Source organism: Apis mellifera, linkage group LG11 (assembly GCF_003254395.2).
Source record: "Apis mellifera strain DH4 linkage group LG11, Amel_HAv3.1, whole genome shotgun sequence".
In the NCBI taxonomy this organism is placed as follows: domain Eukaryota; kingdom Metazoa; phylum Arthropoda; class Insecta; order Hymenoptera; family Apidae; genus Apis; species Apis mellifera.
The window spans coordinates 531746-553255 of record NC_037648.1 but is presented as its reverse complement, the minus strand read 5'-3'; the positions used below and the strand labels follow the sequence as shown (position 1 = coordinate 553255).

At 25.4% G+C, this 21510-nt stretch overlaps 4 protein-coding genes across 7 annotated transcripts; 3 read left to right on the top strand and 1 right to left on the bottom strand.

The window, feature by feature from the left end:
• The first annotated feature begins 408 nt into the window (after window positions 1-408).
• On the top strand, window positions 409-3131 carry LOC550701 (peptidyl-prolyl cis-trans isomerase FKBP8). 4 transcript variants are annotated; one of them, XM_006557452.1, is made up of 5 exons: window positions 409-463; window positions 1429-1737; window positions 1959-2158; window positions 2224-2522; window positions 2612-3131. In XM_006557452.1, the coding sequence occupies exons 2-5, from the start codon at window positions 1429-1431 to the stop codon at window positions 2920-2922; spliced, it is 1119 nt and encodes a 372-aa protein (XP_006557515.1). In that variant the 5' UTR covers window positions 409-463; the 3' UTR covers window positions 2923-3131. The 4 variants fall into 4 exon arrangements, with proteins under 4 accessions (XP_006557515.1, XP_026299576.1, XP_006557516.1 ...); XM_026443791.1 differs by lacking the exon at window positions 409-463 and adding an exon at window positions 667-940; XM_006557453.3 differs by lacking the exon at window positions 409-463 and adding an exon at window positions 785-940 and having other exon boundaries at window positions 1502-1737.
• A 1868-nt stretch (window positions 3132-4999) lies between these two features.
• Window positions 5000-7826, bottom strand: LOC100577250 (zinc finger protein 845). The gene is made up of 4 exons (XM_026443790.1): window positions 7574-7826; window positions 6311-7349; window positions 5679-6244; window positions 5000-5590 (listed from the first exon to the last, which is right to left on the bottom strand). The coding sequence occupies exons 1-4, from the start codon at window positions 7631-7633 to the stop codon at window positions 5000-5002; spliced, it is 2256 nt and encodes a 751-aa protein (XP_026299575.1). The 5' UTR covers window positions 7634-7826.
• An 888-nt stretch (window positions 7827-8714) lies between these two features.
• LOC409280 (CCR4-NOT transcription complex subunit 10) lies at window positions 8715-12178 on the top strand. Its single transcript, XM_016915199.2, has 11 exons — window positions 8715-8899; window positions 9043-9608; window positions 9703-10025; window positions 10114-10220; window positions 10296-10447; window positions 10534-10733; window positions 10854-11145; window positions 11231-11578; window positions 11665-11774; window positions 11909-11987; window positions 12060-12178. The coding sequence occupies exons 2-11, from the start codon at window positions 9200-9202 to the stop codon at window positions 12113-12115; spliced, it is 2076 nt and encodes a 691-aa protein (XP_016770688.2). The 5' UTR covers window positions 8715-8899; window positions 9043-9199; the 3' UTR covers window positions 12116-12178.
• Window positions 12179-16781: 4603 nt separating this feature from the next.
• LOC102654369 (la-related protein 6) lies at window positions 16782-21111 on the top strand. The gene is made up of 3 exons (XM_006557449.3): window positions 16782-19659; window positions 19824-20148; window positions 20380-21111. The coding sequence occupies exons 1-3, from the start codon at window positions 18901-18903 to the stop codon at window positions 20928-20930; spliced, it is 1635 nt and encodes a 544-aa protein (XP_006557512.1). The 5' UTR covers window positions 16782-18900; the 3' UTR covers window positions 20931-21111.
• Window positions 21112-21510: the final 399 nt, after the last annotated feature.

Here is a 21510-nt window from a genome sequence, read left to right as displayed (position 1 = left end):
CAATTCATTAATTAAAATCAACTAAAAAAAATTCTTTTTTTTTATACTTTTTTTTTATAATCAAATTTTGATATATATACAATATATACAATATATTATATATAATATATTAAAAAAAATTAATTATTATCTTATATTTATTTTCATTATTATATTTTTATTTATAAATGAATAATTAAAGTAATATATTTAAATGATGTATAAAATAATAAAAGAATTAATATATGAATTAATATAATTTTGATATATGAATTATAAATATAATTTTGATAATATAAATATAGGATATAATATAAAAATACAGATATTATAAATATAGAAGTTTCGATGTTATAAATATATTTGTTATAATATATATATATATATATATATATATATATATACATCTTATTTTATTTTTTTTGGGTTATTATAGAATAATATTTATACATGAAGAAGCATAAAAATTGATTTGTTTTATTTTGTAAGTATTGTAAGTAAATTTATTGTTATTTTATTGTAAATAGAATGAATTTATTATTAATTATTAATATATTTTTCTTTTATTATAGAAAATTAAAAATTATTAGATATTAAATAAATGCAAAATGATAGTATCTTGTTTCAATTTCATTAGTAATAAAAATTAATGATTCATACATATTATACATATTACTATTAGGTTATTTATACATTGTAAAATTCATCAAACAAAAAAATATTTACTTGTCGTAAATTTATCTCAATAATTGAATCGAGCAATTGAATGAAACTAATTAATTCATATATATTTACGTAATCAAATGGCTTAAAAAAATTCGATTATCGATTAAATATTTTCGATATTTTACTAATGCTTATTTCAAGTAATAAATGAAGTCAACTGATATCGCGTGTATTGCGAAACATAAATTATTTCAAAACATTTCTAATGACTATTCAAACTTTTGAAAATAACAAGGTATGTATTTTTAGAGGAAAATCAATCTAAAAACTGAATTATGTGGTATAATAAGAAATAGTAATATTTATCTTACTTCAAATTTCTTCGATTCATCGAATGAGTATGCATTTTTCTACTGTTTATTGAATATTCGTTACATGTGTTGATTTGTCAAATAAAATACGAAATTTTCAATTTTATCATTTAATATTTTTTATAATTAATAACATATCATTTTAAAATATAAATGACATATTTGGTATTGCAACTTGAAAATTAATTTTTAAGCATGCATTTTATTAAGACTGGAATTTTTTTCTATGTGAAATAAGAATAATTTTTAATTCCTTAATAAAATGTGAATTTACCATTTATGATTTATAAATAAATAATATTTTTATAATTTATAAACTTTTATAAATAATATTTTTTAAAAGTATATTATATTTTCTTGTTTATATAAAATTTATATATAAAATTGAATAATTTATTGAATTTTTTTGAAGATGGAAGATGAATCTAATCAGTCAGGAACAACTCAAGCTGATTTCATTAATGAAGAATTAAACTTTGATATAGATCCAAATGAACCAATGACAAAAGCAACTTTAAATGAACATCCACCCGAAGAGTGGATAGATATTTTAGGAAATGGACAGCTTAAAAAAAAAGTTATAAAAAATGGAAAAAATGGAACACGACCAAATAGATCTGATATTTGTACTTTAAAAATTATTGGCAAATTAAAAGATAATACAATAGTTGAAAAGTATGAAGATCTTAAAATTCAATTAGGAGATGTTGAATTGATTCAGGTTTGAATTCTTTTTTAAATCTTATTTTAAAATTTTTTTAAATATATATCTATATATTTAATAATATTTTAAAGATTTTTTGTGTGATTTTTATTCCCTTATAGTGTTAAATATATTATATTGTTATAAAAATTAATATAATAATTGTAAATTTTTTAATAATAAATATTAATATTTTAACATTATTGCAATAATATTTTTATTATATTGTTCAATTATAGGGATTAGATTTAGCAATTGCATTAATGGATGTGAATGAAATTGCTGAAATTGAAGTTGATCCAAGATTTGCTTATGGTTCTCTAGGAAAAGAACCAAATATTCCATCTAATGCAACTATTTTATATACAGTTGAATTAAAATCAAGTGAATTAGAAGCAGAAATAGAAACACTTAATGCTAATCAGCGGAAAGAAATTGGGTAATTATTTTTTACATATTTATTGATGTTTATTTTTGTGATTGATTATTGTCTTTTTTTTAAAGCAATAAAAAACGAGAACGTGGGAATTGGTGGTTTACTCGTAATGAACCAACACTTGCAATTCAATGTTACCGGAGAGCATTAGAATTTTTGTTACCAACAGAAAGTCGTACACCCTATCAAAGTGAAGCAGAAGATACTACTGATGCAGAATTGCAAGCTTTGTTAGAGGATCGTATGAAAGTATATAATAATTTAGCAGCTGCACAAATGAAAACACAAGCTTATGATGCAGCATTGAAAAGTGTAGAAAGTGTTTTGAGTTGTCAACCTCAAAATGTAAAAGCTCTATTTAGAAAAGGTAGTATTACAAATATATTTTATATATAGTAACAAATTTTATATATTAAATATTTTAATATAAAATTATTTAATATTAAATTATTCTAGGAAAAATTTTGCATTATAAAGGAGAACATGCATTAGCATATCAAACATTGCTTCAAGCAGCAAAATTGGAGCCAGAAACAAAAGCTATTCAGATGGAATTAGCTATTTTAAAAGAAAAAAATGCTAAGGATGCTCAGCATGAAAAGAATTTATATCGTAAAATGTTAGGTGCACATAAAAATAACAATACATCTTTAAAAAATTTAAAGAAAGGAAATAAGAATAAAAATTCATCAAAATTTACATGGAGCTTAATTGGTGGAGCAACTGCTGCAGTTTTAAGTGTCCTTTTATACAGATTTATTTCGTGAGAAAAATTTAGAATGAAATTAAAGTGAAAGACAATGTCCAAGCTAAATATTGTGAAATATATTAATACATTACTTAAGTATCGTTGATTTAAAATGACTATAAAGAATATGGGTATAAAAACAAGTAAGTTGTACAAATTTGATAATTTTAATAACATATAAAAAATCAAAAAAAGTCATAGTGTTAATAAAATTTTACCTAAACTTTATTCACAAATCTTGTATTTTGAATTTTACAACAGGAAAATTTTTAAGCATATAAAATATTAAAATGTAGCGTTAAAAAAGTTTATAAAAAATTAAAAATGTATATTATATGTTATAATATATTTTTTGTATAAATCATTATGTAAAACTTTGTTAACATACATTTTGATATGAACTTTCCAAATATATAAAAAATGTAATTTTTAAAAGTATGAAACTATTTCAGAATAAAACTCTCGCAAGTTGTTTTTTAAGAATATTCTTCACAAATATTTAAGTACTGCGTTAAAAATAACTTCAAAAAATCATTTTCAACGCAGTGTTTACTTACAAAGAATAATTTTTAAGAGCAGTTCATGAGAATTTTACTTTTAAATGGGTTTATGCTTTAAGAAGAAGATAAATTAATAGATAATTAATCATTTATTTATCCTAATACTAGTAATGAAGAAAGAAAATTAATTGGATTATTTCTTATTATTTTGTAACAAATTTTATAATAATGTATTATAATCGGATGTAGAAGAATACAACAAAAAAATAAATATATGCAAAAAATAGATATGAATATTCACTAAAAATATTTATAAAATATCTATTTTTAATAAAAATTCAATAATCATAAATGTTTATTTTTTATATAATAAAAATTTATATAATTTATATGAATATATATACAATAGTTTATATATAATAATATAATAATTTATAATTTTTTTTTTATATTAACAATTATTTAATTGAACTATAATTGATGCTTTTATATATTACCAAACATTGCTTAATTATTTTAATATACTTATTTTTATTATTTATAAATTTATTTAGATTTTATATTAATTTTAAAGGAAAATATTTTTTCTATTTTATAATAAATAATAAATATACATAACTACTATCCAACAAAAACAAAAAACTTTATATCGATAGTCTTGTGAAATATCAATTTATCAAAAATTATAAATCTTATAAAAATAACAAGATAACTCAAAAGAGTTGAGAAATATAACAATAATTATGGAGAAATTTAAAAGTTTTCTAATTTTTTAATTTTCTAGTTGTCAATATTTTTTTTCTCTAAAAATAATATATATATTCTTGTAATATAAAAAGTTTGTAATTATATAACTATAATAAATTTATGTCTTATTATTAATTAATGCCATTAAATGAAAGACAAACACTATAGTTATATTCAAAAAATATATATTTTTTAGCAATTAAAAAAATGATGATATTTCTATAATATACAGTGTATCTCAAAAATATTGAAACACTGATTAATTGGAGAATGAATTTAGATTCCTGCTATAATTTCAAGTATCAAGTTTTATAAAAACTTTTATAAAAACTTTCGTTTATTAATGAATTAACAAAAAACTGGTCAAATTGTAACTTACAATGTGTTGGATATTGGCGGTTAGCATTAAGTAAATCTAAATAATGTATAAAAATTGAAAAAAATATCATTAATAAAGCCATAATGAAAATTTTTGCAAAGAAAAATATTACTTGAAATTATTTCAGAAATATTCAGTCAATTGATGTGTCTATATTTTTAGAACATCCTATATACTAATCCACATACATACATTAATGTAAATAATAAATAAAAATTTAGAAAAATTATTATACAATCATTCTACTTATTAAATGCATAATAAATTTTGACAATATTTAAATATTACAAAATATTTAATTTAAAAAATATCACATTTTTGATTGCCGCGATTTAAAATTTAATTATTTTTTTAAAAAAATAAGATATACATTTCATATACACATTTATAAATTAAATTAATGCTAAAATTATTTATCTAAATGTAATATAAATTATTTAATCCATAAATTAAATATTTTACAATTATGATTAAAGATTTAAAAATGATGGAAATGATTGATTTAAATAATTTTCTATTGGTAAAGTATCTATTTTATTAATATATGAATCTAGAAAAAGTGATGTTCCTTCCACAGTTTCTAATGGTCCAGAATAATTTACATGATCATATAAATTTTGATCTGTATTTAGAATTGCATTTTCAAATTCTGAATCTCGATAATTGAAATTTAGTATTTCATTATAATTTACTTCAAATTGATCTATAACATCATTCATTATTAATGTTTTTGGACTAGTAACTTCTACAGTCACAATTTGTTCTGCATTGATATCTACTAATGAAAGAACTTGTGAGGCAGAATTTGTATTTGATAATAAATTAAATTCTAATGATAATGTTGAATTTTCATATAAATCATTAAATAATAGTGTTTCTAAATTTGAATCCTTATGTTCATTAATAATATTCATATCTTGAAAAGATAAAGTTTTATCATTTGATGTTAAAACTGTATTAGATTCTGCTTTAATTTTTAATTTTTTGGAATTTTTAAGATTTTTTGGTTTCTCTGGTATTGGAACAAGATGACCATCTTCTGTTTTCATGAGTTTTACTACCTGTTAAATATTATAATTTAATTGTGTATTTTTATTAAATGATATAAACAGATTAGAAAATAAAATAGAAATATATAATTAAACTTACCTTCTTTTTCTTTTCAAGCGTAATTCTATGACAAGTTTCCATGTGGCGAGAAAGATGATGGGATCTCTTGAAAGCCGTACTACATTGCATACAAACAAATGGTCGATATTGTTGATGAGATAATTTATGTCTTTTTAATAAACTATTTCGTTTAAATGCTTTACCACATTCTTCACATATAAATTGTCTTTCTTTATTATGTATATAAAGAACATGATCATTAAGAATACTAACACTAGTAAAAGTTTTACCACATTGTTCACATATAATGTTTCTTTGTTCTATATGTAATTGTTTATGTCTATCCAAGTCTGATTTTCTTGCACATTGAAATGTACAACCATATATATTACATGTAAATCTTTTTTCTTCTTTATGTATACGTCTAATATGTTGATCAAGAGCTCTTTGTGAAATTAATTTCTTAGAACAAATTAGACATATAAAAATGTTTCTTTGAGATATTTCTTTATTTATCTTATTAAGATGTGATGTAGAATTTAAATGACGAGAATAATCATCCTTTTTTAAAAAAGTATTTCTACAGTCAGCACAAAAATAAATACCTATAAAATAATCAATATTTATGAATTATTAATACATTTTTTATTATTTTATTTTAAAAGACTTACCATTTGATATTTGATTATGATCCATTTTTGAAGAATGTACCATTTTATAATGTTCATGCACTTTTTTTTTAGAAGCGAAAGTGACATCACATTTTGAGCATTTATGATTATTATGATTTTGGATATGAGCTGTATATGTTTGTTCAATGCTAAATGTTTGTAAACATTTTTTACATTTAAATTGTTTTCTTATACAATATTCTTTGTGTTTTTTATCATCTTCTTCTGTTTTTAACATTTCTCCACAATCTGAACAAACTTTGCCATTTTCATAGCTATGTTTTGCACGATGACGATTTAATAAGATACGTTTAGGAAAGCTACGAGAACATACATCACAAGAATGTGGATATTTTGTTACTCTTTCACCATGTGAACGAAATAAATGTATGTCAAGATGTTTGCGTCTAGCAAATTTTGCATTGCAATGAGAACAATTATTTTTTTGATGACCTTCCAAATGTCGATCTAAATGTCTTTTATATCTAAATGTCATTGAACATTGGTTACATGTTTTAACTTGTTTATTTAGCATAATTAAACTATTGATCTTGATTTTATTTTGATTAATTGATGCTATAAATTTAGTTTCAGGATCATTATTTTCATCATTTAAATTTTCATTTTTAATTTCATAATTATATGATTTATCTTTAAGTTGACTAAAAATATTTTTTTCAAATACAAAACCTTTTTTTACTTTAATAGGAATATTGTTATCTTTCATATCTTCTTTATTAATTTCATTATTGATTGTTATTAATTTAAAATCATCAGAAATATTTTTGTTATTTAAATGAGTTATAGATTCCATAGATTCATTTTTTATTTTTATATTATTTTGCTCTGTATATTTAATCTTTAATTCATTTTGAGAATTTGATAAACTTTGTAAAGAAATATTTTCTAATTTTATAAAATCAAATTCAACATTATTTTTATAATTCTTATTTTTGCTTCTAACTTGTATTTCAATATTTGAATTATATATAGAAGATAAACATATTCCATCATTAGTTTGAAGTTTATTTATATATTCCTATAATCAAAAAGGAAATCAAGATATTATATTCATTTCTGAAGGCAATTTTTTTACTACCTAATATTAAATCATTTTAATAAAAAAAAAAGTTAAATCTATTTATTTATATTTACAATCAATATTCATTATTCTGGTATTGAATTTTTTTTTAATTATTTAATTATTTTATGTAAAATATTATATTCTTATCTTATAAACATTATTTTTTTTTTAAATTTTACCTGATCTTCAGATGAAAATTGTGATAATATTTTTAATTGTTGATGTTTAATTTCCGACATTGTTTACGTTATTTTAAGTGATAATAATGAGTTGTGAATACAATAATTATACATAATAATTCATAATAATAATAATATAACAAAATTAGAACTTAATTTTAAAGCAAAAATTGAAATTAAATAAACAATTTGTTATTTATGAAATAATTACATTTAGATAACCTAAGAGTTACAAAAGAGTTCAAAAAATGATTACAGTTTAATTTAAATTTATTAATTAGCTCTATTATACAATTTTAATTAAATTATTAAAAGATAATTATAATTATTGTTTATAACAATTTAATATATACTTTGTTATATTTTTTAAATGAATAATCATGGTCCATCGGACATAATGTTTTTATCGTACTATTATTTTGATTTCTAATTAATCTTTAATATAAATCTATTAATTAAGGCACTTTTAAAAATCTAAATATTATAATAATATAAATTTGATATAAATTATATATTAAAAACATATTTATCTTATAAGATTCAATTTCGTGTATATTTTCGTTATTATTTTTATTGAAATCGATAAATTATTATTGTGTATTTGTAATATCTAAGTAATATTATAGTAAGTAATATTATATAAATTATAATAATCCATATATTATATTAAAAATATAAAAATTTAATAAATATAATATACATAATATTATTATATTATATGTAAATTGATATGTAAATTTATATCGTTGTTTAGATATTTCAGTTCATAATAAATTTAATTTAATATATATATTAAAATATTGTTTATTTATTATAATAAAAATTTTATTACATTTTTTAATTGGAAAAGGAATTATCAATTAAAATTTATTTTAATATTCATTTTTTTTTATTTAAATGAATAATTATATAATATAATTTTGTAAAAAATGAAAGTATTTCATTATTTCTCTTGTAATATTTGTAGTTGAATATTTTAGTTAAAACATTATTTAATAACATTACAAAAATATAATATTATGATCTTATATTTTTATTATTGAATTATTTAAATTTATTTATTTATTTATTTAAAGCAATCTATATTATTTATTTTATCATTTTATCATATATTCCCACTCTATTTATTTCATTCAAAGCTTTTAAATTACATCTTGTATTTAAAGCAAACGTAAATATTTCTATATCTATTGATTAATTGACTTTACCAGCTTTAATAATTATGTTGAATATAATTCCTAAATTCAGCCTTAACTTATAGAGGGCATATCAAAATTCTTGCACGATCGGTAAATCAAAACATAGGATACAAAATCTCATAAAATGGTAGGTTTATTCTATACTTTGTTATTGTTGTTAAGGATTTAATTTTTAAATTTACTTGGATTAGAACAATAATTATTTTTAATTAAATATTATTTTAATATTATTTATGTTTAATAAATTTAAATTAAATATTTTTTTTATAGAAGGATAGTTAGAATTTTCTAACTTGATACAAGTTTAACCTCCATAAATGTCAAATATGAAAATATGAAAAATTGTTTAGCTTTAATTGTTGTATATAAATTTGTGAAATTCAAAAATTTTTAAAACATGATAAATATTGCTATGTAATAAATAAAAATGAGTGAAACATCTGAACTACAGAATAAAGATATTGGTCCTGGAGTAATAACAGAACAAGAACGTGAATTGGCTCAAAATGCATTATCTGAATTTCAAAAAGGCTCATATGCTAATTGTTTATCATATTTAAATAAACTAGAAACTCTTAGGCCTAAAGATTTAAAAGTAATGCATAATAAAGTTGTAGTAGAATGTTATAAAAATGATTTAAAAAAAACAGAATTATTAAGAAAAAGCTTAAATGCAATATGTGGACAAATGTCTACAATTGATTCAACTGAAACTATAGATGATATTGAAAAATGTGTTATGAGGTATAATCAAGCAGTTTTATTATATCATTCAAAACAATATAACGCTGCACTTCAAATTATGAATAGATTATTTGCTTTCATAGAACCTATGGGTAAATAATATATTAATTATGAAAATTTTTATTAAAGCATAAATTAATATTAAACTTAATCTATTTATTATTATTATTATTTTTTTTTTTTCAGAAGAATCATTAGCACATAAAGTATGCCTTCTTTTGATAGAATTACATATAATAACAGAACAACCAGATGCAGCATTATCTTTAATTAATTATATAGAAAGTCAACTTATATCTACAGATAATTCTAAAATCTCATCAGTTGACAAAGAGGGTATAATTAAATCTATAAAGGAACAAAAGGAGCCAAAAAAAGAAGTTGATACAGCTACAGATGCATTCAAATTAAAATTATTAAAATGCAAAGCTAGAATATACCTTATGATGCATCAATTGAAATTGTGTAAAAGGGAGTGGAAAACATTAGTTTCTTTGGGTACACCTGTAGTAAGATATTTTTAGATTTTATATTTTTAGATCTTATATTTTTATATTATGAATTGTATATTTCGTATTTAATTTTGTTTAATTTCAGAATATATCAACTGTATTTTTAAAAGCTAATCTTGAATATTTAAGAGGAAATTACAAGAAAGCTATTAAATTATTAAATTCTATAACATCAGAAAATTTAGATTTTAAGTATGTTAAATTTATAATTATTGAAAAATTTTATTTTATAATAATAATTTATTTATTATATTTAAATTTTTTTAGAACTACTGGAGAATCTTCTGCTGTGTTATATTACAATAATATGGCATGTTTACATCTTGCTATGGGTAAACCAAATTTGGCATGTTTTTATTTAAGAAAAGCTTTACATGAAAATAAATGTGCTCTAGAAAGTGTACAAATGAAAGATAGTGGTAATTATAACTAATTTCTATTTCATAATTTTTTATATAAGAATATTGCAAATAATAATTGAAAAAGAAAAATTGTTTTTATATAGATCCTATATCTTTGCAACCATTGTGTACTCTTGGTGGGAATAAACATTATGAATTAATGTATAGTTTAGGTGTGTCTTTATTGCATGCAGGACAAGCATCAGTAGCTTTTGATTGTTTTATGGATGCTTCACAAAAGCTTCATAATAATCCTAAATTATGGTTAAGAATTGCTGAATGTTGTATTTATTGTCATAAACCGGTAAATATATTATTATATACTTATATTAATTAAAATGTGATAAAAAATTAAAAAAAAATCAAATAATTTTTTTTTAGAATTTTATTTATTATTCTAATATGTTATTTTACTATTTTTCAGACAAATGAAGTCGATTTTAATATTCCAAAACGAAGAAAGGATTTAGTACAAAAAGTTGTTGGTTCAGGAATTAATAGAAAAATTATTTTAGCTTCCTCTCTTTCCAAAGATATAAAATATCATCCTGAAGGTTTTCCTTCTGCTATACCACAATTAACATTGGAATTTGCATCTTTGTGTTTAAAGAATGCATTATTTTTATTACCAAGTAATAATGAACTTAATGTACCAATTACAATTGCTCACAATCCACAAACAGTATCTTTATCATTAACAGCTGGTCATAATTTAGGTATTTAAACAATATTTTATATATATATATATAATAATCAAATTTATAAATATATAATATAATATTTGCATTAAAAATATTTTAGGCACTCAACATACTACTTTAATGTCTCAAACTATAGCTATTGAGGCATTAAATTTAAAAATTAGCGTTTTGGCTGCAAGTGCTTATGTATGTTTATGTCTTGGTGATTATGTTATTGCGCTTGAACATGCTAAAGCATTATTACATATTAATAAATTACCTGGAGCATATAGAATGTTGGGAAATCTTTATGCAGCAGAAAGTTTGATATTAATGGATAAAATTAGTGAAGCTATTGAATATCTTAAACCAGAAAATATTCAAGACTTAAATACTTCTGTACTTATTCCTGAAATTCAAGATAAAGACAAAGAAAAATCTGATGAGGTTATTTCAAAACCTATAAAAAGTAAACATATTATTAAAATTTTTTTATTTTATATAAATTTTATAAATAATTATTATATGAAATTATTAATAATAATTTATTCATAGTGTGGTATCCAACAACAGTCCCTACTGGTATTGCTGTACTCCGTTACAATTTAGCTGTAGCTTATGCTATTCGTGGTGAACTTGATAAATCTGGAGAAACTTTAAAACAGGTATAGAATTTATGATTTTTATATGTATATATTTTATATGTATATTTTCTATATAGATTTATAGATATATATAAATTATTTTGATAACATATACTATATTTATCATTAATTGATGATTTTAACAAATATTTTAGGTTTGGATGTCAAAAGGTCCTGATTGTGATGTTCCTATACATGTAATAATGTTAGCCTTATATATAGAATTACAATTAGGTAATAATAATATTTTTAATTATAAATAATATTAAGAAAAAATTTATTAACAATTTTATTTTTCTATAATAGGTCATGTAGATATTTCAAGGTCAATAATAAAACAACATTGTCCACAATATCGTTGATGGTAAATTTTATAATTGTACAAATTTTCTTTCTATACATGTAAATAAATGTATACCATATAAGAATTATAGATTTTTTAAATACAAATGTAAGTAATTAATATATGTATGATATATATATATATATATATATATATATATATCAAATTTTTATAGCCTTTATATATGAAACATTTATTATTTTCATCTTTATAAATTATATAATGAACTGTTTAAATCGTAAAATAATAATAATAATATGCGCATGTTATTAAATTAAGCTTTATCATATTAAAAACGATATATCTTGTAACAATATATTAAAATGTTTTTATTAATATATTATAATATTATAATATTCTTTTAATATTAAATTTTATATAATTTGATCTCTTAAATATCGATTATTTTTATTAATATTTTATAACTTTTTTCAAAATTTATTTTTTATAATGAAATTTATATTTTACACAATTACTTTTATGTTATAAATAATAAAATGATGAATTAGATAATATTTAAATACAATGAAGTTTTTGTTACTAATTCTAGTTTTATCACTATAAGTATAAAAAATTGCCAGTAATGATTTCATCAATTGTTACTGGAAGTATAGATGGTATCGGGGGCCTTTGGCCTGTAATATGGTCATGGCCGTCTAGGCGAATCACCTCAGGGCCTTATATTGGACCTTATTCTGCCTGACTCACATAGTTCCAGTGGTTCTCCGTTATTACTTATCCCATGTGGTATGTTTTCCCTATTTTATATATATATATATATATATATATATATATATATATATATATATATATACACATTATAAATATGAAAACAATTATCTCGCATAAACGTAGTATATAATAAATCTCGCCAGGAAAATTTCATAAAAATTAATTATTTGAAATATATATATATATATATATATATTATTTATAATAGACAATTACGATAAAATATGTTCGATCTTTTCTCAAAAATGATTATTGCTTATAAGTAATCACAATTGGATAATGAAAAAAAGAAAAAAATAAACGATTTAACTGGAATGAAGAATAACAATCGAAGATTTATTAAAGAGGAAATTCTTTGATCGAAGATAGAAATCTGTGATCGATGTAGATGTAGATGCAAAATGTACACTTGCATATCTTTACGCGATTTTCTCTTGTAAACGTAATGTCAAAATGATTTCTTTGATTCAAATTAAAATTTCAAGCTATGCATTGCACATATGCATTACATTTTTTAAAATTCTTCATTTTTTTTTTCTTACGATTATTGAAGCATATATATGATAGATCATCGAAACAAATAATAGGATTATATCGTTTCTCATAATTTCGTTTTTATATAAATATAAAATTAATTATTACAAATAATGAATCAAATTTTCATATTATATATATCATATTATATATTATATTATAATTTTCATATTATATTCAGATAAAATTATGCAACGATATATTGAAAAAAATATACTTAAAATCTTAGATCTTTCTTCTGAAAAAAAGAATCGAGGAATAATTTGATGGTTGTTTATTTTTCGCGTTACACAAGCAAAGTACCATTTTAATCGGTATGCACAGTCTGGAAATCTGAACTGATCACGCGTGTCCATGGAGTCGAAGCGGACTTGATAAATTTAAAATAAAATTGATCCAACCATTTGGCGCGCTGCCCTGACCCAGTTCGAGTTCTGCTCCCGTCTCCAGTGAACAGAACAAGACGATGAACAACTAAGAATCGCCTCAAGGAATCGCCGCCCTCTGTGTCGGGAAATCGTCGCAAACGTTGGACGATAACATTGTAGGGTATATTGGATAACTGCTATTTTCCAGATTCTTCTGTCTCGATCGATGCTTCTTTGAGCAGAAATAAGATGTCAAATTTTGATAAAATAACGCTTGGAAGCATAATTATAATATTTTTAAACGTTCTTTAATATTTTAATCGACGAAGATCAGTATAGTTGACCAACGTTATAATTTTATGCGTGGCGATGGAGTGCACATTGTTTGAGGAATTTAATAATTATCTTTTTACAATAAAAATATAAATAAATAAATTCGTAGATAATTAAATTGTTATCGATCAAAAACATGTCAAAACAAGTCTACAGATCGATTAGAAATCAAATTTTAATTTAGAATTCAACTATTTCAATATCTTATTAAATATGTTTATAAGCAAAATTATATACGATAATTCATAACCTTAAATATTTATTAACTTTCTTACAATAATAAGACATTCGAATGGTAAATCGTATTAGATGGATAATGTTAATCGATTTCTCAAGCATTGCAATAAATTACATCAAACGCATCAATAAAAGGAGATGACGATTACGTGAACGAAGACGTATACTGAACTTTTCACGAACGTTCATTTTACATCGAAATACTTTGAAGGCTAACGACGATAAACATGGACGATGATATCCTGTTACATTTGTTTCCCTCGTGATCTTCAAAATGTATTATCTTTCATAGGTTATAAAGAAAGGTAACGTGCAATGAAAGTATTAAAGTAACTCAACTAAAAAATGAAGTGCTTCTAAGAAGATGAAAAATCCTATATGCAATATTACTAAATATTCTAAGTATTCTATCTAATCCCATATTTTCTTAATCCTCAATTATTTTCGCGTTCTCACTTAATTATAATCAAATTACTTTCGAAGAATTTATGAAATTCTATTGGAAGCTCGTCACGATTTTTTTTTCACTTTTTTTTTCCACTTTTTCTTTTTACTCGCGCACTTACTACGTCGTTTGAAAACATACAATCATTGATAATTCTTATAAGACGATGAATAACACGTTTTAGAGAGATACGAGGCCACTGTCGTGTTTCCTTTCAAGAATTTAAATCGAGAATTTTGGATCGCTCGTTATCTCGGTTATAAAAGATGAAGAAGGACATACGTAAGAGAGAAAAGAGATCGTCTTAAGATCCTTCCTAGAGACCTCGGTAGATCGACAATTACAAGTGCTCGCGTCCTGGTTTCTCTTCGAATGGATTAAATAATTAACCACGTTTTGTGACGATCGTAAGTGAAATTTTATTAACGACGAAAATTGAAAAATTTTAATAATATTTTAAAACAATTATTATTTCTGTATCGATATATTTCATAATCGATAATTACGTAAGAGGTGATTTTTTTTTTTTTAATTTTATTCGATAATTATATCATTTAACTCGAATTTGTATAATAATTATTATCGATAATTTATTTTTAAACGAATAAAAATAATGGTATTATTGTACGAAATTTCTTCGAACGATAAGTATTTTATTTATTTACACCACTGTTGTCATTCGTTTCGTTTGCTTCGAAGAAAATAGAATGCTATTTCCAGTTGACGATTGATCGAAATAGCGTAGGAAATATCGTTTGTTTTAATTTCGTTCGCATCGTTAAAAAATTAATCATTCATTTTCCATTTCGAATTCACTTGACGTGAATTTTCACTATGTTTATTATTAATCTTTCTTAAATTTATAAAATACGTATAAATATTTATTTTATTCGCGCATTATATTGTTTATGTTACGTTATTTATGTACACATTATGTATATTTGAACGATATTATGATAAAAATAAAAAAAAAATTATGGAAATTTTTATATTAATGAAAAAAAGAAAATCATGGTAAATCTATGCCGTACTATTTTCATTGTATGTTTATCTCGTTAAAAACGTTCCCGGCAGGCTTTTACATTCTTCAGTTATGTTACTAGTGCTTTTAAAGGATTGTCTTTTGAAATATCCCCTCAGGGTTGAATATTTGAATCGTGCATTGGATGTTAATTGCAGCTGTTCATATTGCGAATTTGAATGAGTTTCATTGTAAAATTCTATCTTTTTTTTTAAATTGGAAACCTACTACTTTCTACTTAATTAATAATAATATATTAAATTTTTGTAATAGTAAAAAAAGAAAATAAGAAAGCATATAAATTTGGAAGAATATTTGGATTATTTAAAATGTTAAAAATTTTACGTTAATGAAATTCCATTTTCTTTTTTGCATATTTATTAATATTTATAATTATAACTGGATATTTATTAATTTCAGAGATAATAATCGTAAATATATATCGTAATTTTTATAGTACCAAGAAAGTAAAATTTTAACGTATGAATTTGAAAGTAACATTTGGAAGAATATTTGGATAATTGAGAACAATTGGTAGATTATTAAGTGTTAAGATGAAAATATAATCGGGAATAAGAGAATATTTAAGAAAATATATTATATTACAATAATAAAACGTGAAACATAATTGGATAATGTAATTTTACATACATATTATTCTTATAATTACGCAAAAGAACGTAATTATCATCAAATATAAACTGGTGAATAACGATTTCAAAAAACGTTGCACAAATAATCTACGGTTCTGAAAGGTTTGGACCGACCAACTTACGTAATAAAGAAGCCATACCTAAGAGGGTTATATACGATACAGCTCTAAATACTTTTACGTAAATCTTAATTCAATTTTTCGAAAAGATAAACGATTAGATTACGTTTTAATTTAAGAATATAAAAATAATATAATTATTTTTTACATTTAATTTATAATCGAAATGATTGAAAAGAATATTAAACCATAGTGAAATATAAGAAAAATACTCGTATACTTACAAATATATGATTATTCGTCAATTGGTTCAAAGAACTATTAATTAGATTCTAACAATGTGATTCATCAATGTGAATCGCCAAAGATTAATCAAAGATACGTATAAATTACAAATTCTGTTAATCGAGTAATCATAACCTTACATTTTTATGTTCTCTTTTTAACCTTATATATAACATAAACAACAAATAACAAAATAAATATTCCTCTTGATGAAAATAAATAAATAAATAAATAAAAATATCGTAAATAAAAGAGAATCGAAACACCGATGATGATAAAATTTACACTTTCCTTCTTAAGCGTAGAAATTAATTCTAGACGCGATCAAGCGTTTTGTACGACAGGTGGCGTACGAAATAGGCGAAGAGGCGAAGATGTAGAGTGAACCCTTTCAACTCGATAACCTGCGTATATCTTTGTCCTTCCTCGGCACAGGTATGGCCATACATGGTACCAGCCGCACTTGACCTATATCTTATTATGCTGGCAGCGTCCGGATGCAATGCGAAACGCGTTTGTGAATAAGCCCGCCGGGTCTCTTCTCGAGGTTACCGAGGTTCACCACCACCATAAAGAAGTCCTTCCTTCCTGTAACAGCCGTCTCGGCATCCTCCGGCTTCCGTGACAGACTCGGACGACAAGGTAGTCCAACAGTGGTCGAAGAGTTCGCTCCTTCTACTTTTTTCCTTCTACTTTTATTTTTCTTTTTCTTTTTTCTTTCTTTCTTTTTTTTTTCTCGCATTAAAGTTGGCCGGATTCGTAACAAGTTTGGATGAAAATCCTTGCCGCTCGTTTTTCACGGTAAGTAAATTAATAATTTTATAATTCCAATTGGATGATTTTTCTCTCGATATCTTTCCTCTTTTTTTCATTCTCTCTCTCTTTTTATAGTTGAAAAGTAGTTACATTTATAGAAGCACGTTGTACATATAATCTTAGACGTAATTCTTACGTATTACATTATGTATCAAGTACTGTAGGCCTTGAATGAAAGATAATAACTTTTTTCTTTTTTTTTTTAAAATACATTCCTCGTTCCTCTCTTCTATGCGAAACATTGCAACCTTGAACGAAGAGCCATATATTTCACTTTTTTCTCCGGGAATAGCGTAAAATCTTATTTAAATGCGAAGTAAACATCCGCCAAGTAAAAGAATGAGAAAAGAAAAAAACTATTAATCAATTTCAGACGATGATTATTTCAAAAGATGATCGAGGGGTTCGAGACGAAAGAGAAAAATATTAAATTTATCTCACCCCAACCCCTCCTATCATTTTAGAGATCTCGGCTAATGATTCGGCCATCTTCCCCCCCGAATACCTCATTCTTGACCGGTATTTAGGAAGGTCGCGACCTCAGGGTAGGTTTTGTCACGAGAGTAGGTAGTTATTCTCACGCATGCGCGACCCGCGGGCGAAAGTATTTAAAGAGGTGGACGCGCCTTCGGGAAGGCCACTCTTCCCCGAACTGTCACGAATCGCGCAAGTCCCCCACTTTCCTCCCCTTCCGAGGCAGACCGGCACGCGTTCCCAACGAGAGCGGGGAAAAAAAAAACCACCTCTTTCGGCTCTATTTTTCTTTCTTTTTTTTTTTCTCCCTCTCTCCCTCCCCCTTTTTCGTCCCTTTAACACCGCGATAGTTGCCCCCTCTATCCTCTCCCTCCCCCCACGCTCCACGTCCTCCACGTTTTCCCTCTCCAAGAAACGGTCGGCGTGCCATCGTTACGTTTAATAGATCTGCTGGCCTGTCGTCGCAGATTCAATTTCGTATCGGCAAACGTGACAGGAAGGAAGAGATCGACCATCGAACGAATTATTCTTGGAGGAGAAAGAGAGAGAGAGAGAGAGAGATATATGAAAAAATTCGATTCTCCAATCTGATTTTTCAATCGACTTCCTAAGTGTTATATATATTATAAGGGATTAAATAAATAATTTTCAAGTAAATTCAAGTGGACATCAATTTTGTTATGTTGACATCAAATTTGTGATGTTCGTTTGATTATATTGGGAAGATAATATCAAGAATAGTATTGAGAAGAGAATATTTGCCAAGTGAAAATACGGATTTCTCTCTGGATGGATTAATTTGGAAAGATACTTTGTTTGTTATATTTCAAAGGACTCAATTCGAAAGATGGAAGAGGTGGATATACAACAGGAATCGAGAGATCAAGTAGGGAACTTGATCTTTTCTCCTCCACCGATGAAAAAATCCGACACGAGGGACAGTATTTCGTCCGTGGACAGCGACGTGAGCCTTTCCTTCGACCGAAGAGGCTCGAAGGGGGAGGAGGCTGATCTGTCGGACAGCGGAAGTTCCGACAACGAGAAGAAAATAAACGATCCGTCGTTGTTGCAACGAAAGAATAGTGATCCAGATTCTGGAGCAGATTCGTTGGAAGAGGCCAGTTTTAAAGAGTCGAGGAGCGAAGAAATATCGGAAGTAAGTATTGGAACCCAAGCGGACGATTTCGTCCCTCCGACCGACGAACTGGCCGAGAAGATTTGTGCCCAGGTAGAGTTCTATTTCTCCGACGAGAACATCGTGAAGGACGCTTTCCTGCTGAAACACGTGAGAAGGAACAAAGAAGGATACGTATCCCTGAAGCTTATATCGAGTTTTAAAAGGGTAAAGCATTTAAGCAGAGATTGGAGGGTCGTCGGGGCTGCTCTGGCCAGGTCGAGGAAGCTTCAAGTGAATCCGCAGGGTAGCAAATTGCGCAGAGTCGATCCATTGCCTCCCTTCGATCAGACCACCCCGTCGAGAACGATCCTGGCCGCGAGGCTTCCAGTGGAGAAATTGTCGGTTGAATCTGTCGCCGAGATCTTCAGGCCGTGCGGGGAGATCGCACTCATCAGGGTGCTTCGACCTGGCCATCCTGCACCAGCCGAGGTAGCGCCATCTTTATCTTTATCTTTATCTTTTCCACGGTATCTACGAAATTTTTACGTTTGAAACAAAACGAGAGACAATAATGATTACGAATAATAAAAACTTACCTTTGCATCGGGAGTTCATTATATTGATACAAGTAATTTCGTTTCGTTAATTATCAGGTGCGTCAAGCAATCGCCAAGAGGCCAGAATTGGCATCGAGCGAGGAATGCGCCATGGTCGAGTTCACGGATTCGGCGTCCGCTCGTACCGCCTTACAAATGATATTGGGCGATGCCAAGGTGTTCGAACTGCAACAATCCAGCGATAAAAAAAGGAAACAACAACCAGCGAAGAAAAGTGCTCTTACGAGGTTGACGAAAGAGGAAGTTTACAACTCCTCGAGTTGCCCCAGCGGATCTGAGCCAGAAGATGGAAGAGCCAGACACAAGAAGCCTATTCATGGTTATCCAATGTATCACGCTTATCCTGCCCATCCATTCCAAGGTATTCTACGAAACAATGTCTAACATTATTATTTCTATTCGTTTCTTTAATCGTTTCTTAATTTTAATAATTTAAAATTTAATTAATAATTTTTCGTAAGATTCTTAAAAAACAGTTCGAATTAGTCACATTCTTTAATAAGAATGTATATTAAATGAAAAAAAAATACAATTATCAAAATCTATTTTGTTTCTTCAATAGGTTAAAACTTATAGGTTATCTTTGTTACAGGACCTCCATCGCCAGATGCATGGTTATCTCGTCGATTGTCCGCTTGTTCGATCTCGGGCTCAGAGAATGGTTTTATTCTTCGTCGTTTGTCTTCCTGTTCTGGTTCTGGTTCAGAGGCCGGAAGTTTCGGCAGACGTTACTCTGCTTGCTCTTCCGGCTCTGAGACCGGTTACTGTCATCCAGTTTTCCCGCCAAATTACTATTATCAAGAGAATCGGCGTTTTTCTTGCTGCTCGAGTTCCGGTTCCGAATGCAGTAGTGCTTGTTATCATTCTAGTCGCCGTGGTTCTGCGGATTACAGCCCATTTTTGAGAAGATTGTCTGCTTGCAGCCGAGACTCTACTTTCGACTCAAGTTCCAGAAGATTGTCTCTATGCTCGTCTGGTTCCGAGCAGGGAGGTTATTGCCGACCGAGGAGCAATAGTGGTATAGCGTTGACACATTTACCAGAAAACGTGACGAGAATGCCATCTGGACCCGATGGAACGCGTGGATTTGGCCGACCTATGAAAATGAATATTATGTCACCAACCATGGAACCCACTTGTTAGAAATGTCAATTACTTTTAAGAGTATTTTTCATCGTGAATAGACTGGTTAATACGTTTATCGATTTCTCTGTTCTGTTTGTTGAATGGCCAATTCTTTGTTATTCTAAATAGATTAAAAAAGAAGAAACAAAAAAAAAAAAAGAGAAGAATAATTTTAAAGATGTTTGTACGAAAGATTTATCGAAGAATGATCGATATATTTGTTCGAAATTAAATAAGATAACAAACCGAATTATATACTTACAAGTTTATTGGTTCGGTATACTTGGCTTTAGAAATTGCATATATGCTGTTTTAATAGGTTTCTTATAAAAGTAATCGTTTAAAAATTAAATTTTATGCAACAATAATTAATTATTCTTCTTAGAATATTATTCTATATCATTCTTTTTGGAATTTTTATTTTTATTTAATTTTTCGAAATAATTTTGAGAATCTTTAATATCTTGGCTACACATAATCGCCGAAAATGAATGTATTTAAAAGGATACTTATAGAATCTTATTTATCTATTTTAATTATGTAATATTTAATACGCGATTTATGCGTAGAAAAAAATGTAAATAATAATATTGTAATA